The following is an 18,223-nucleotide window of genomic DNA, read 5'->3' as shown; positions in this document are numbered from 1 at the left end:
TTTGCAACATATCCCACCTGCAGCAGAATGTAAGCTAGCCTAACCTTTTCAGAAATAGCTGCCATTTTTGTTTTGAAGCACATCAAGTGATGTGATGATCAAATTCTGCCCTGTGTGGGGGTTTCTACCCTGAAATATTAGAAAATGCCATGTGAATTGCTTACCTAAAGCACAGTTATAAAGCATTAGGTGCTGAGAGCAGTTTTTACTACAGTGATGGTTTATCTAGAGACAATCTTTTAAGTTGCTTTCCATCACAGAGATCCGCTAAATGCGTATATTGCTGTTACAAAAACTCTGATGGGATCACATACACACCTCCCTTTCAGTATTTTTCAACACACAGTAACGATCTGAGGGTTTAATTCTATACATTGCTACTTACCGAAATAAAGGCCAGGGGATTCTCTGTGTATGACAGTTTAGTTTACCTCAAAAATGGAGTGAGCTTCCCCTGAAGATGGCTCACCACCTTTCTTGGGATCAAATGTTACAAACAGCTGAAGTACTAGTGCATCTGAAGGGAGGCATATGTTTTTTTGTGTTTCAGACACAGCAGAGGAAAATTAATGTAGTCACGGGGCATATAACTTCCCTTTTGCTTCCCATCCCAGTTCAATCAAATCCACAGCTGAAGTTTAAATAAACAAGGAAGGCTCTTTCAGCAACTAACCAGAACATGCCTGTCTCTTCTCCTTAGCATATAGCTACTGCTGAACTCCAACTATTTCCAGATCTCTGAGGCAAAAGGTGTAGGAAAACTGTGATGCAAGATAATGATGACGTTTACATTGTGTCAGATGTAAAAGAGTTCCTTTTTGTCTGGTCTTTCTTCCCTTGACGGGTAACTGTTGCACCTTCTTGCCAGAACAATGCAAAGGAAAGTCTGTGAAGACATTCCTGTGCACAGAACATTGTTTGGCCCTTTGCCTAGGAATAGTATTCTAAATGCTGAAACAATTGCAGAACTTATGAAATTCATGTCAATAATAATAAGATATAGTTTCAAATTCTTATCATTACACAGTTCAAAAACATCCACAATTTTATTTATTGGCTGCTAACACTACCTGGACAGAGGGCAGTGTTATTGCAAACCCTTGATTCTCTTAAAGGGCCGCTGCAGTGTGTCCCGTAAGGTGATACACAAGTTCTGGTTCGCACCTGCGACCCTTGACCACAAGTAACTGAACACGTACTCCACTGGGCCCACTCTTCAACACCAGATTCACCTGTATTCAAGACAACAAACAAACATGAATATAGACATAAGTATTAATGAGACTTTCTTTTTGCTGAAGCTCGTTATCGTTTGCTCTTATAAATCAAAGAAAAAAGTACTGCACCAAAATAAATATTTAAAAGTTCATGAAGTAAAGCAGCTGTGAAAATGTGCAATGAATAGAAAATAAAGACACCTACAAAGCTGCAGTCACATAACGTCTGTCAGAGGAAACACTTTGATCACTTAGCATCATTTACAGCTTTATAAGAACTACTGCCCTTCAACATTTTAGAAACAACACCGCCCTCAAGATGCTAAAAGAACACAGACAACTCTTTAATATAATAGTAAAGGATTTATCTTTGATAATTATCCTTATGACTCCAGAATGAAGGCTAGGTAATAATTTGAGGAACTCTAACAATAAGGGAACTCTGATTAAAGACAAAACAACCTCCTAATTTCTTTTATTTTCTTCAGCAAAAGTGAGTCATCTAGCATTTGAGAGAAGTTCCCTGGAAAAAAAAGAAGCACTTTGCTTACCAAATTTCAATATAAACAATAGGATGGGAACTTTGGTTTGTTCATTTAATACCCAGATCTGCTCCTTGCTTTTGACCTACGGGTGTGCTAGACCTCATTGCTGCATATAGCACATACACTACATAACACTGCAGTGTTAAAAACTGTCAGATGTGATATATTAATACCCTACCTTTGAAGAGTGTAATAGTTTTTTTAATTGTTGAGAGATAGCATGTTATGTTATTTCTTTTTTTTCAAAGCAAGTACTGCATAAAGTCTTCTTCCATGGATGTTCACGAAAGATTGCTTCAGATTTAAGTTCCGTGAACAGTCACACACACAATTCTGAAATTCCTTTCCCCAAGGCATTAAGATTTAGAAAACTGGAACCCCTGAGTATTCTCAGAAAGTAAATGCAAAAATAATGCGCATATACCTCACTCAACAATTCCATTAAGAATCAATATAAAAGGGCATGTTGAAGCCTCTGTTACCCTCTTGATTTTTTAAACCTAAGTTACCTTTTTTAAACACATTTGTTTCCTTTAGTGTCAGTGGCATGATGCAACCTTCAGTCTTGAATAGCTTGGTTAAAATTTGAGTTATCTCAATATACATCTAGTTTTCCAAAATTTTGCTATTGGCCACAACAAAGGGAATGTCTGCAAACCAGGAAGACTGTTGCTATTTCTAAGAATGCAGAAATCGATATCCTGTTCCTTGAAACTGTGCTTTTGTAGTAAGTATCTGTCCAAGCTCTGTTTGTTTTTTTTCTTCCTTTCTGTAGGCCAAACATGAAACCTTTGCAAAATGCTTGTCTCTGCTAGTCCTCTAAGAAACAATACTAAAGCTATTAAATATTTTTTAAAGCAATGTGCTTCTTATTCAGTAACAAGACAGAATGCTCTATAATTAGCAAACAAATCCCTCCGCTTTTCATAAAATTGCATACAGTTACAACAATTTCTAGAGACAAAAAAAAACATGAGATTTTTTGCAAACAAATATTCTCCCAAGTGTTTTTTGTAGTAATTTTCTTTACTTTTTAGATGAAAAAAATAAGCATTTAATCACTGATTATTGTTAAATAATTTTTCTGAGACAAATTTAGCATTTTGATTAGATTGTTACATGGCTTGGGTTCAGGTTAGGTGGTCTAACATGATAAATATACCTAATATCTAGGTAGACAGTAACAATTATACAACGTGTTCTATAAGCCCTATGTGCCTGGTAAAAATAGTTGTATTACTACAGGTTTCTAGGCTAATATTTTTGTCTTTTCCTACACGTTTGAAGTTTGACTTTGTCTTTGTTAAAATAGTTTAGATGAAAGGTCAAACAGCAGAAAAAGTCAAAGCTATGCTTCTCAAAATGTTCCTCATTATGTAAAACAGTCATATATTCTCAGTGTAAATTATCCATTCTCCAACACAGACTCAGTGACAGTGCATAGCTAATAAAATACAGAAGTGAAGTATTAAATATTTGAAATTCCAGATATTATAAAGTGATAAAAAGTTGCTCTAAACCCTTGGAATACCATGAAAAATAGCAGCAACGTGATACTAAAAAGTGTGATTATATCAAGTGAATTTCAAAATTAATATTAATTATTAAGTGTTCTGAGCATATATGTACTGTCCATTCACAAAAGGTATAATCTAGCATTTTACTTCGACATACATAAAGGAGAGAACACTTAAACATTTGCTGGAGCAAGATCCTCCACACTAACATGATGTATGGTGCAAAAAGAGTGAAATCAGACAAGATAATCAACTTATCTCACCAACTACTTTGCTTCCTTCTGCACAATACATTGTATTTTTTTTGTAATTTTTAATTTGTCAGAGTATTTTTTACTGCTTCCAGTATAATTATTACTTATTTTAAAGTATTTTAAAGGAGGGAAACATTTTTATAGTCATATCATACTACAGTTAACCATCTTTAATTTAAGCCAATAAATACTTATTTTCTAGAAAAAAAACTAGATTGCCTACATAATTTGCAAATACATCTTATTTTCTTTTTGTCTTTTCCATTTTTTTCTTTTCTGAAATAAAGTTTGCAAAATCGCTACTTGTTCTTTGTCTTCTAGTTTTAAGTTACTGGAGAACTATTACACTTTTATATCTGTTGTAATAAACCCACAATCTTAAATTAACCATTGGCAAGCTACCAAGTCCTTATTGTCCCCTGCTGCTCAACATGTAAGAGGAAACATAACTTACTGTATGGAAGGCCTCATTGATCTGTGTAACACTTACCTTTATTATACTCTCTAAATCCCAAAACACCTAAGGGAAGGATCAGTCCAAGCACATAAAATGACAAATATAGGACAATAAATTATTCACACAGTATTATTATTATTTTAAAATAAATTTTTTACTGCCTCAAATCACTCACAAAAAACCCAGCAAAATACATATTTAAATACCAAATTTTAAACCTCTTCCTTTCCCAACAAAATTCAGTGGATTAAGCCTGAGACTCTAACAGTATTACATGCTTTTCCTAAATCTTCTCCAGGACAATTTTGCATTCCTGTCTCTGCCTTTTTAAACCATACAAACATTCTATAGCACTTTTGCATCTGTTTAATTATTACACAGATTAAAATATTAAACAGGCTTAAAATACATCACCTCATAAACTCAGTTTCTGTTTACTTTAAAGTCTATTAGTCTTCTTGGTACATGGGTAAATTAATGAGATAGATACGTTAGAAAAAAACCTTATTAATCAGTTTAAGAAGCTATCACATTCATCATGAGAAAATGAATGCATTAGAGATGAAGAAAATATGCAATGATCAGTACAAAGGAAAATCAAAATGAAGAAGAGATGAAAATTAGTATGTCCAAAAAGAGCACAGCATTACTTAAAATGTGTCAACCTATAATATGTAAAATACAGATTTCCTAAAAGTTGGGGATGTAAATTTATATGCTCTGCTGATACATGTCACATGCTTTCAGAACATGACTTTGAAAATCAAGCTTGTATAATGCTGAATGTTCATCTCCAACTCCACACACACAATCTAGGAGGAGGTGATAGTAGGGTGCTGCATTTATAATGCAGTTCTCTAATACACTTAATAGAAGCACTGCAATGCATGACTAGAAATGATCAGATACAAGTTTTACCTAATAATATGAAAGTATTAGGTATTTATATGAGGAAATAAACCAGATCATCTTACCTATTTTTTGGAGTAATTGTATGAATTCAAGAAACAGCATAAAAGCAAGGTCTATGTAGTGTATGTAGTATTCTTATGCAGTAAGCAACTAACATTATCAGCCTGAGCTAGGAATGTAAGTAATAAATTCTACTTGCCTAAACAAAAGCTGCATGGAGACCAAGAGGGTTCTAGGCTACCTTCTTCTACTACATTTCCTTACAGCAGCATCTACTGGGAGTTAGCCATAAAAGTAGTCCTATAGATTAATACAAGGGAAACAGACTTTTTCCTTCTAAAATTTTTGCCAAACAGTTCTACACTGATTGGCTATATATGTATTTAGATTATTTAATACATTGCATTCTGCAAATCTGTTAAGTAAAGCACCCTACTACTAAGGAAGTCAACATGCAATATAAATAGAAGCAATTATAGATCTTTTACTAAAGTGAATATAAAATTGGAAGCATTATGTATGATTGACGCAGGCATATTTTCTATGTTAGTAGCTATGGAATACAGATCAGTTGTTTCAAATCCATACAATAATTATGGGGCACAAGATTTTCAATACAGTAACTTATGGGAATGGAATGTGTAGGGAGAGTTAGATTTTACCAGCAGATACACAGATCATTACTGATGTTAAAATGGGCAATAGTTTTGGTGTATGAGAGCTTAATTGAACTCACCACTGAAATTTTGTCATTGACCTAAAAGGCAACTGTTGGTAAACAAGCTGCTTTTGGTGTTTTGATTTTTTGGGTTGTTTTGTTTGGGTTTTTTGTTGTTGTTGTTGTTTTTGGTTTAGTTTGGTTTAGTTTTTTGTTTTTGTCGTGCTTTTTTTTTTAATAATTACTTCAGCTCTAGGTTTGTAGTATCATTTTTGTAACTTTATCTCAAGAAGATGAAGTTGCTTAAACAAAATTAGAAAATATGTTTTAGATTAAAAGCTGTTAGATAACTTGCACATCCAATTAAAAACTACTTACATCCAATTTCATTTAGCAATTATGAATCTGGAAGCTAGAGAATAGAGCATTGTACTGGGCCAAAGATAGTAAATGCTGAATGTATGCACATTAGAGTCACCCTAGTAATTAATTTGATAAATGGCTAAAGCTGGGATTAGACCTCAGTCTATTTGTAAAGAAATTCTGAAGCATGTTCTTAACATCTTATTTGTAAAAAATGTAATATGTCACAGTAAGCTGTCCTGTGTCTTGTATGTGTGATACTGCTTCTACCACTAAAGAACTTCATGCTTACATGAAATTATTCAGTATCCACACTAAAATCCATGTTTTGGTATCATCTACCTAATTCTCAGCTACTTTATTTATGGACTTAACTGGTGAAAAAAAATAAATAAATGATTCAAAAAAAGTATCAGCTTAGAAAACTGACAAATATGCAGCAAAAGATTATGGAAACATGCAGTGGTTTTGCTAAAATTAACAACAGTAAATAGAAAAATGTAACTGATGTATTACCAGTTTGTGCCATAAATTTAGCAGCATCAGCTTGTTCCTGAGGGACCCTTTTCTCATGAACAGATCGAGGTCGCTGACTTTTAATTGTATGATCTCCCATCATTCCAAATTCTAAAGACAGAATAAAGGTTTATGAAAGCTTGTGTGTAGACATTTCTCAAAAGTCACATACTGTCTCATGCAATATGTTCCTGAACATACCTGGAAGTTGCTGGTAAGAGTCAGGCGAGTGATCATGGCAGTTAACATCAACTTAACTTTGCTATACTCATCTTTTAATAAATATTTAAATTTTTGTCTGCAGATTTGCAAACATAATTTTATTGTATGAACCAACAGTCAATGTTTTGACACATACTATAAAACAGCTGCATGACATGGGACAAAAACAATTATTCAAATGCAGACATTTTATTCCTGTATTTTGAATCAGTAGAAACCACACCAGAAAATGATTGTGACAGTGTTAGACATTGCTGTTCTACAGCAGAGCCTGCTGTTCCTCCAGAGGACTTCTATTTCTGCACTCATCTTTCAGGCTGATGAAGCCTTCAACAAAGACAACAAGTCATTTTTGGGAATGGTGGAAATGCAAAGCAATAATAATTTAGCCAACAAACTGCTTAATTTTTAGGCTGAATCCAGCAGAACAGATGCTTCTGCATGTTATCCTTTCTGAAGCCTCTCAGTTATAAAAACTACAAGTTTCCTCTTGCCCTCAGTTTTTAAAAAGAAGTCCCCATTGATTTTAATAGGGAAATCGACATAAAAATCAATGATATACAGGCCCACATTAGGGGAGACAAGATTGCCTCATTTTTTATCCTATCGCTGCTGCATTTTTCCCTCCCCGGTCCTGCACAAACCTCTGAGCCTTCTACTCAGAGTCTATTTTTCCTTTTTGTGACAAAATGTGGAGAGTCCCTTGCACTCATAGGGGGACTGCTGTGCCTTCAGCTCAGTTCCCTATGGCCCTCCTGGGAACTCACACCTGTCCACAGCTTGATGCTACATATTCACTTCTGTTGGGACTCTAACTTAGGAAGCATGTGTTGGGAACTGTGGATTAACATTTAAACTGCTTCAACTACAACTGCATGAAGTTTCTGATGAGGCAGAAGGTGTGTGAAGCACTAGGAACGTAAACATTAAAAAATACCTTTCTGCTGCAAGGTTACCTTGCAAATGCAAAATTCAAAATTCTCCCTAATTTGTCAAGTCATGATTATCATAAAACTTACCTTCCTGCCTCAAAAGGTGCAAAACATTCTATAGGATGTAAAGGCTACTGATTAATATTATTTGCAAACACATTGTTTTGGTAAGTAATAGATTTCACATATTTAAATTTCTATTTAGAGTAAATAAATAATAAAAGGAAAAGATATTTTTAAGGAGTTAGTTGGCAGAGAGAGTGGGTTTTTTTCTTTCTATTATTAATATATTTCTTCAAATTAGTATTTCTTTTTGTAAATATTCATTAATGGCATCACTTAAAATATAAATTAAATTATTCGAGAACACCAATACAGTTTGCATGCTAAAGAGAATATTTTACAATCTATTAAATAAAATATAATTTGAGAATTAAACATTCAACATTTTAGTACATCCCAGAAACACACATAAAAGCTAATTGTATTATATATATTCATATATAATGTATATATTTATGTATTTATCTATATGTACATATATGTATTTTAGCATATCCATGTTATAAAATTTTGTGAATATATTTGAACAAAATACACCTCTTCTACAACTCCTCTGATTTAAGACAGGTTTTTATTCTGTGGGAAATGTCTTACTATCACTGAAGTTTTACAATCAATATTCTAATACAAATTAAGATTAGAATGATACTTCTACAATTTTCAAAGGTGCAATACAATTACCTTTTAAACTGTAATTGACAGCATGGTGGAGGACAAGAGACTTTATGTAGCTTTTCCCCTGAAGAGGCTGAGAAAGCAAGGCACATTTGCTCTGAGTTTTCTGCCTGCACACTGCCTTCCTGTCAGGCAATTTAGAGGATACAGCACCATTTTTACAGAAGATTTATTTTGATTTTTTAAGTTACAGAGAGCAATAATGGAAGACCTTTGCTAGAGGAAGGCTTTCCCAAGGCATACATGGTGGTGGTGAATGCTCCGCTCCCAGTCCTGCAGCATCCTGTGCTGGGCACAGGAACATGCAGCATCCTGCAGGACAGAGACCTCTGGTGAAGAGGCAAAGGAAAGTGTGGGAGATCAGTTTTCTGGATTGTGGTTTACGCCCAGTGTAGCTCCATTAACAACGATGGAGTTACTCCTGAGTACCACCAAGCAAAATAAAGTAGAAGTTGTTGATGCAGGATCTACTTGTGACTCGACTTTTTTTTTTTTCCACTTAGCGACAACACATTTTTAATTTACACATTAAATTATCTTCAATTATTGCTGATGGTCTTTGAGATGCACTTTTCAACTAATCTCCCTTTGATATATTAAACATTTATATAGTAAATATCTAAATATATATTAAAGATGAACGTTTCATAACAAAGATAAAAAATATTCTGTTACAAGTTTTGTCAAAAGATGGAACCAGACTTATCTCATTCTCATAGTCAGTTGAAGTATTTAACCAAATGAGAACAAAAGCAGGAACAGGAAATGCAGTGTACTGGCATGAGTGAGGACTTTCAGGCCTCATTAAAATTCAGGTCTCATAGAAAAAGAAAAGTAGGGGTCAAATACATTTTTGTAATGGGATCAGAAGTGTCCAGTTTCTGCTTGTAAGTACAAACAGTGCTCTCAAAATTATTTAATCTAAAAGACTCAACAGTAATGCACTTTTTATGAAGCATTTAATAATAAAATATCTTACTTAAGTGACCGCCATGATTTTCAATAAATACTGAATAGAACAAAACTTTCCTTCATTTTCAGATCACAGCTACATAACAAACGCAGAAGATGAACCAGTTGCACATTTGTTTTCCCTCAGTACTTCACAGAGGAGACGTAATTAAATGCTTTCTGGGCTGGAAAAGCATTTTAACCCAAGTCAGCCTAAAGTGTGACTAAATGGCACAGTAGATTCAAGGATCTGTTTGTGTGGGAAAGGTGATAGAAACCATCTTACTCTAGAGAGTATCTGGCATAGAGGTGTCCTGCAAGGTCAAGTCAGCATGATTCAAGACCTAATGTCTGGTATTTAATATAGGATGCTAGAACTGAGATTCTGAGTAAAGTAATTCCTATAACCCTCACTCTTCTTACCTAGCTCTTGCTACTGAAAATAAGTTTTCTAACAAGAATAAGGTATTCTTGCAGATACCATTTTTGCAACAGATTTTTTTGGTGATGCGTGTCCTAATTTTCCCCTGGGTGAAACAGGACAGTCCTCCTCTGCGTTTACCTCAAACATTGATATTAGTGAGATTGTTTCATTAAATCTTTTCAGCAGGGCACAGGTATGTGGCCTAATCCAGAAGTCACCAGTGTGACTCTAAGTTAGGCCTTGAGACATAAAGGTGTTTTAATGCTTTTTATTACATTGTTAACGCTATAATATACCTGCATAAGAATAGAACTCAAATACCTCAAAATGCAAATAACTAATAGCATTATGGGGAACCTTGAATGGATAATTTTGACCATATCATGAGTTATAAGAAATCATAACATACTCCACGTATTTGGGGTAGAAAATCTGAGGTTAATTATCTGAGAATTTATCCTGATGTCAGAGGTCCTTTGGTGGCTATGAAAGTACAATAGTTTCCTGCAATGGGATGAGTGCTCTTCCTCTCCTCAGCTGTACACAATGGACCAATACTTAAATGCATTTTAGCAATGTACATGTATTAATATGCATGTGGTTTATAATTTAGTTTTACATATAACTCTGAAGCTTGTAAGATAGTTCCATGCCTTCTAGGAGAGAAAAAAACCCAACACAATGATTTCCAAAATTCCAAAGTTACAGTTACAGTTGAGTATTTTTTACAACTCTTATCTGTAGTCCCATTGGCTTTACTTTTATTTTTATGTTATATTATAGGATTTTTTATTTCTATTGAGTAACCTTTTCAATTTTTAAAAGAGAAGCTAAGATCTTGCAGCCAACGTAGGTATGTTTTAAGGAGAGAAGAGAGGTGTCATGTGCTCTCTGTAGGAATAAAGAAAAAAACATCTGTTAACAGTATAAAAATGCAAAGTAGGAAGACTGAGGAATACGAAAGAAAAATACCAGCTTTGCAAGGTTCTACCTAGATTGTTTAATAATATTTGTAAGGCTGTTATTTATATATCCTAGTAATCAGTTGACATTATAAACCTTGTTGTTTTGGCTCTTATAGTTATTTTTATGTCACATTTCATGGCAATGTCACACAGCATGTGTAGTGACCTGGTTATAGGTGTAATATCTAGTATGAATTGTACTACTGGTGGCACAGGTCACACTGGTATTCATAAAACAAGTCTTTTTCAGTATTATAGTTGGTGACGACAACAAATGAACTGTTGAACTTAAAAATGTGATCCTGAGACCTTTTGGGTTACTCCTTCAGGCTGTGTAAAATGAAATCAACCTCTGAGAGTTGCCGAGCATCCTCAGCTTGTACTGGACTGCCTGGAAACCGAGATGGTGCACAGCTCCCTGATCAGAACATTAAAAGCAAGACGAGGCAAACAATTCCCCAAAGTGACTGTCATTTTCTGCTCTCACCCACAGCTCTCCAGCAGTACACGCCATACTATCCTACCCACTCCTGAACTGTAAATAGACAAATGAGTGTTTTCAATTTCTCTAGACTACAGAATGAATATCAAAGGTCTTGCATCCAGAATGTGCATTAATGCAAACTGTCTATGTGCGGTAGCATAACATCCTCTCTGTGCCATGTTTTTCCCAGAAATTATGTAAAATGTCGATGTAAGTCCCAGGTGAGGGGGAAGAAAATGAGGCAGAGGAGAAAATGAAGAAATTAGAGGGCTGTAGAAATAGGTAAAGAACCAGATTGTTTAAATTAATTTGAGACAGAACTATCAACTAAATTCAGTAGATCTGATTAATTGCAGACTTTCAGAAGCTTGAAGAAGCTTTCTGTAGATTTGATGTCTTTGTAGTCCGTATTATAGTTTCTCCCACAAAGATAATATTGCAATATGCAGTAGTAGCAGTACTTTGGGCTTCTCACAATTGCAGCTGGTCAGTACAATTCCTTCTGGTCACTAGATGGCAGAATGTGTGTTGAATTAAAAGCACGATTTTGCATTGAATTGAGAAGCCAGGTCTTTTTCATTATACAACTACTCCTCGTATATTAAAAAAAAAAACAACAAACAAAAACCCAACAAAAAATCCCCAAAAGAATAAACAAAAAACCCAACCTTACAAAGAAACAAAACAATACAAAACAACCCCCCCAAAAAAGAAAAACAAAACCCCACAAAAACACCCAATGAAAAAACAAAACAAAACCAAAACCAAACCAAACCAAACCAAAAGTAAACAAGCAAACAAAAAAAAAAACCCATTACATTCAAAGGACAGAGAAGTTTTTGTTTGCTTTTTTGTTGTTGTTTTTGTTCTTTCATAGGTAACAAATTAAAGGGAAAAAAAAAAAAAATTACCAAACAAAACATGAGCTGCTTTTCTTTTTCCCTTATAGTAAACCCCATGAGAAAATAGACGAAAATCCCAGTCACACTTCATTCCCTGTCTCCAGCCCTGCTTCACAGCAGCAGGGCACCCAGGCTCCACAAGGATGAACCTGTTCCCAAATGCTGCATTGACAGGACACAGAGCTGCAGGCATCAGCGAATACCATCACTCTGCAGCAGAGACCTAAGCTATAGCTTTCTATGGGAACCCCTTAAAATGAGATTCCCTCACCAGGCAGGCAAGTTGCCAAAATGGTAACATAGCTATTAGCTCAATTAGATTTCCATGGGAACGTCTTCTCAGGAAATGTGGAAAATGTTCTTAAAACAGTCTTTGCCTACTTCCTATGAAGAACCTGGTTCCAATAAGTCCTCTTTTGTCTTTCCAAAGTAGTATAGAAGAGCTTTGACCAGTTGTGACTGGAATAATTTCTGTCACCAGAGTAAATTAAGATCTGAACTGAGCTGTATTAATGAACACTATGCTGAAAGCTATCCTACTGCTCATGAAAACATGGAGAGGATTTTAATAGTGGAAATATGAAAGGCAATAGTATCTGCACTAGCAAAATCATTTTTTGATTGTGGTGCATTCCTGAATTTCATCAAGTATAAAAAAAAAAACAAGAGACATTAACATCTATAATAAATTAGATACAAGATTTCCTTTCTCTCACACTCATATGTATATGAATACACATAGGTATGTACTCTCATCTTTCAAAAAATTATGAAAAATAATTATGTATTCTAAACAGTCAACATATTGTACATAGGTAATTAGTTTGTATTTGTCTCTAGGGAGACCTATTTTCTCCTAGGAAATCAGACTGGATTAACACTATTGTTGCTATTTTCATTGACATGAGATAAGAAATATTACTGAACGAAAACATAAATTACAGCACAAATCCTGATGAGCTGGACTTTCTTGTAATCTGCTGCCTCTTTGTGCATCTCTGCAGTGACTCTCCATGCCAGCTATTATCTTCAGTGGGATCTGAATATATTTATTAATGGTTATAGATTTGGTCGGTGAAGAATATAAAAAAAAAGACGTAATATTTATTCACTTTGCATGTGCACAGAATGTTGAAACTATGTAAGCTCTATTACTTGCTTTACTGGGCTCAATTGCTCATCATCTTACACCTAGACAGGAGAAACTGAGCATGTGAAACTAGTGAAGTGACTCATACCTGTCCAGAATTACTTTAAAATGTCACCCCAGCAGGTAGTGTGTATTCACATGTGCTTTGCAGAATCATAACTAAGCAGAGGAAAAGGGAGGGGAGGGGGGTGGTGGTGGTGAATGGAAGCCCAAACTGCCATTTTACTCATTTATATCTCTACTAAATCTTACATATTTTATAATTATCACGACCAGTACGCAGAAGATGCTCTGAAGTTCACATTCTTCCTATTTAAATATTTCCCAAGCAATCCATCCCAAAATGTTGGTATTCAAATACAAATAATAAAACTGATAAAAGAATGTACACTATTGAGTTCAACATTAAAATCCTCCAAACTCAGCCATATATAATTCCCTCATATTCCCTATTGTTCTCTCCAGAGATTCATGGATGTAATAACACATTAAAGATTGAAAACATGGGGGATTACCTACAATTATTTTTGCTTTTTAAATGAAAGACCTTACATGTATTCTCTTTTAGTATTCTCATACTTTTAATGTTTCTACTAGAATAACTTAAATATGTATAGCCTTTAACAGTTTATATCATAGTATAATAAATAATACTTTGGTATCTTCCTTTTTTTATAGTTCATACCATTTTACTTCTGCACTAAGTGTTTTGCTTTTGTCATTAATCTGGCATTTAATTAATTGAATTACTGATACAGTTAGCCAGTGCAGTAGTTCTTTCAGAATAGTAACATTTTTATATAAACAATCTCTTTTTACTGAACACTGCAGCATGCGACCTACATATTACACAGAGGCTAGTGTGTGCCTCTTTATTGCTCTATACATTTATGACTCAACAGAAGATGACTGAGGATAAACTGTAATTTTCCAAGCTAATCTTGAATTCAGTAACTTCATTCTCTTTCCTTTCTGTGGTAGAAACACTGACAAGCAAAGATAATTGTAGAAAGCAGGATGAACAAGGACATCTAGCCTATTTCCTTTCCCTGCAACTACTTACTGCAGACATTCCTGTAGATGGTTGCCTAATAATTTCTAAATGATAGCAGCACTTATTAAAATTTGAGATTAATTATCTGTGAATTAATGATAGGGAAGTTTACAGTCTGTGAAAGATTCTGAAGCTGTATGAAGGAACAAGGATCGATGTTTTAAATAATAGGTACTGCAAACACTACTCACTAAGCAGACTTAAACTGAATGTTTGGTTTGCTTTTTTAGAATAGCAAAGTTTCTAGGTGAAGCTACACGATATTGCATGCCTTTCTAAGAGCATTTTCTTGTCCTTGTTCAAGTCTCCTAAATTGTTTTTACAAAATAAAAAGAAAAAATGGAGGAAGGACATTGCATTTATCATTTGGGGTACCACAAAGCTGGCTGTTTGTATATAGACATAATGGGTATTTGCTAAATTTGATGTACATGGAGAGGAGAGGTGGAGGGAGAGGTGAAGGGAGAAGTGGAGGGAGAGGAGTTAGACTGTTGTAAGCTGGCCTGGTTCCACCTAGCCAGGCCAAATTCTGCCAGCTGAGGATGTGGTCTAGAAGGTCTTTTTCAAAGCTGCAGATCTACTCTGAGCCAAGAGGTTTATATATCCTGCTTGCTAGGATACAAAGCCTGTGGAAACTGGCACTGGCAGGTTAACGATCACATTCATGCAATTTCAAACATACTATTCCATCCAATTCAGCCCGGGAGATCTATGTATGGCACAGCCCCCTGACAGGTATAGTGTTTCAATAGATTCCAGAATGGACTTCCAACCTCTTAAAAGGTCTGAACTGTGGTGATATCTATGGATTTAACAAATATAACTCATAAATAACTCTTCCTTAATGGAAAAGAATGACACAAATGGAAGGAAAATGAGTGATTCAAAATGTAAACCTCAGAGCAAATTTTCACAAGAATTAAATCCTTCCTTCAGAAATACATGCATGGGATTTCAATGAGGAAAGCACGTAAAGAGATCTACCCAATAAGTGCCAATGAAAATTAGATGAACCTAGATCTTTCAGGATTTTTTTTAAATCTGTAAGATTTTTTTCACTGGATTTAGAAACAGTACACTTTTTTTGGTCTCTCAGATTCTCTTTTCCAGGTCAGACTCAGCAATTCATTTAATGGCTTTAAAGAATCAGATATCACACTGAGGCTAAAAAGCAGTGTTCTCTCCTTCACTCTTACTGCATAATCCACACAGCTGCTAATACATCCTTCCTACCTCTAGGGCCCATAGTGTCAGAGAGGACCACATGGTTGGCTTATTTGACAGGTGCTGTCCATGCAATGCCTCTATAAAAGCAAATTAACTGTTCAACTGCAGATCTGAGCTCAATCACCTCTCAGGGAAGTTCAACCTGAACCCTGCATTAAAGAATAGAAGAAGTGCAAGATTTCTTTCCTCCTTAACACCAGATCAAATACCTAATGCAAACATATTAAAAAAATATAGCAGAAAAATTAACTGAAGAGCAGATGTATTTGATTAGCATAATCTGGTCATAATGTACTACTCTTAACACTAAAAAACACCACTTTACTGGGATGAGAAAATGGATCCATTAGAATTAGTGAGACTATAATTCTGATGCTCCACAGGTCTAAAAAATACACACTTTACTCTGAGAGCCTCTGGTATACTTGGGTTTTTTTTTGCAATAAATATATTTTTTTAAAACCTTTTAAAATGCTGTTCTGTAACTGTGACAGAAATTCTGTTCAGTCATGACAAAGTGCCTCCTGGTCTAGTTCTCTGATTAGATTAGAAAGCAACATCAAACACAATCTAGTCAACGTGACATTGATGCTCATATTAGGCAGAATGATGGGGTTGACACTGCTCAAGTATTATAATCCTCCAAGATGGAAGGACATGCCTGTCTTTCATCAATAAGCATTAACATAACTGATTTTAGAATCCTTAGTGTTTCTACAAGCCTTCATGATGTTGTACACTTAAATTACTTCTTTTAAAATCCTCATTAATCTCCTGCAATATTACTGCAACCATCTGTGCCTTTTGACCAACACAATGATTAATGGAAGTGTACTCTATGAAGAATTAGGGCTGCTTCCCCTTTAGATTTCCATAATAATGATCTTTAAGAAACATCCCCAATGGCTGTGCAAGATGCATCACACATGACTGGTTTCAGCTTAGCAGCATAATATACTATGTGGTTACCTAAAATCTGTTTTAGTTCATCGTGGTCCATCATTTGAAGAAATGACACCAATAGTCAACATATATGAATATCTGGAGACTGCAAGCAGGGATTTTTTAGTTCTGGATTTAGAACTGTAGAGTTAGTGATCCTCATAAAGCTGAGAAATCTGACAGTAACTTACATAGATACAATTCTCAATGTAAATACATTGTTTACAGACACAGATAAACTAGTATCTCTTTCATGGAGAACTCTGCAGTTAGTGGCGTTTTACTTAGTGCAAGCAGACTTTAACCATTGGAGACCTATAACTGGGATGTGTATCATGGCTCTCTGAGAGAGGCTTAAGTCTGGACTCTCATCGCCCTCCTAACTATGAACATTTTTTTCATTCTCCGCAAAGCTACTAGCACATCTGCCCATGGATATCCTATCAATCTTTTCCATTGCCTGTACTCTGCTGTCTAGAAAGGGCTGGAGAAGAATGGGCTCACTAGGGAGCTCAATAATATAGTTCCAAAAATATAATTTGCTTCAAATATATTTTCAAACAAGAAAGAATTTGCTTCAAATTATGTTTTTTGCCTCTTGTGTATTTGGTCTCTGAAAGTATTCTGATTTAGTTACTTGAAGGACACGTTCTCAAACACAGTCTACTGTAAGCATGTGTACCGGAATATTTATGGTAAGAACATTCAGAATCAATATTTTACTAGAAACTGAATAGTATTTATCCTGATTGTCCTATCAGGAATCAGAGTTAAAACTATAAAAGCAGTACAACTAGTCAAAGCTGGTCAATACGCATTGCAAGCTGAAAATAAAGAACTGTGAGTACTGAGGAAGAGAGGAAGCGTTTGTGGGTAGAAATAATGCATTTTTTTTAGAATAGCTAAAGTAAAAGAGAAAAATAGGTGGATTTTGGGCACACAGGTTTTCAGCTCTGATACAGAAGTATCAAACTTCAAACCTGCAAAGTGTTTCAAAACTGCTACTTAACAAATCTCGCCTTGCTTATGCACTTAAGACTACCATGGCTCCTACACTACTAGCACTCTGAACAGATTAGACATATTTCAAATTCATTTAAGTGGTTAATAGTCAATATAAAAATCATAGAAGTTATTTTAAATTCAGAAAATTTGGAAAGAAAACCACTGTCTATGTTGACCACAAAAATTATACAGACCACAAAAATATACATAATTGAATTATTCAACCTTGTCATCAATATGTTAAATAGCCCAAAAACCTAATGTTGACGCTCACAAGGTACCAGTTCTGAGAAGAGTATAGAAAAAAATAACGCAAGCTTTAGAGTCAATACAGAGACTACTCATTCTGTATTGACCTTGTGAAATATATTTTACATTTTCCAGGATATATTTTAGCTTGATATTTTCTTCTTATTAAAAAAAAAAAAAAAGGGGGCTATTGCAAAAAGTTTACTTCAACTTGGTACTCGTTCACATTTCAGAACAAATAAATTACTTCTAAAAACTAAAATCTTATGATTTCAGAAATGGCTTTTGGCAACTAAGAATAAAATTCTGGCTTTTGAAAATCACTATTTGCTTGATATATAAGTAGCAAGCTCAACTAAAGTCTATTCAAGGATTCCTAGGTTTCAAAAGTAACGTCCCATTAGTTTTAATGAAGGTTTTGAAAGTGCTGCAGCAATGGGTCTGCAAAGCCTGACTGAACTGGAGTGCTCTGTGCCAGAACTGACTCTGAAGCCCTGAGGTAGTTATATCTACAGTCAGAGCAGTTTATTTCCCACGAT

At 34.8% G+C, this 18,223-nt stretch overlaps 1 protein-coding gene across 2 annotated transcripts in view; it reads right to left on the bottom strand.

Moving 5' to 3' along the window:
• BAI3 (brain-specific angiogenesis inhibitor 3) overlaps nucleotides 1-18,223 on the bottom strand; it is a 466,801-nt gene that overhangs the window by 275,569 nt on the left and 173,009 nt on the right. For both annotated transcript variants that reach the window (XM_010003267.1, XM_010003258.1), the window contains 2 exons: nucleotides 6,440-6,550; nucleotides 1,071-1,232 (listed from right to left, as the gene is read on the bottom strand). In XM_010003267.1, coding sequence (XP_010001569.1) covers nucleotides 1,071-1,232; nucleotides 6,440-6,550 — 273 coding nt within the window. The remainder of the gene's footprint in view (nucleotides 1-1,070; nucleotides 1,233-6,439; nucleotides 6,551-18,223) is intronic.

This window comes from Chaetura pelagica, unplaced genomic scaffold (genome assembly GCF_000747805.2).
Source record: "Chaetura pelagica isolate M959 unplaced genomic scaffold, ChaPel_1.0 scaffold150, whole genome shotgun sequence".
NCBI lineage: Eukaryota > Metazoa > Chordata > Aves > Apodiformes > Apodidae > Chaetura > Chaetura pelagica.
The sequence above is the reverse complement of the archived record's forward strand: the minus strand, read 5'-3'. Positions and strand labels throughout refer to the sequence as shown.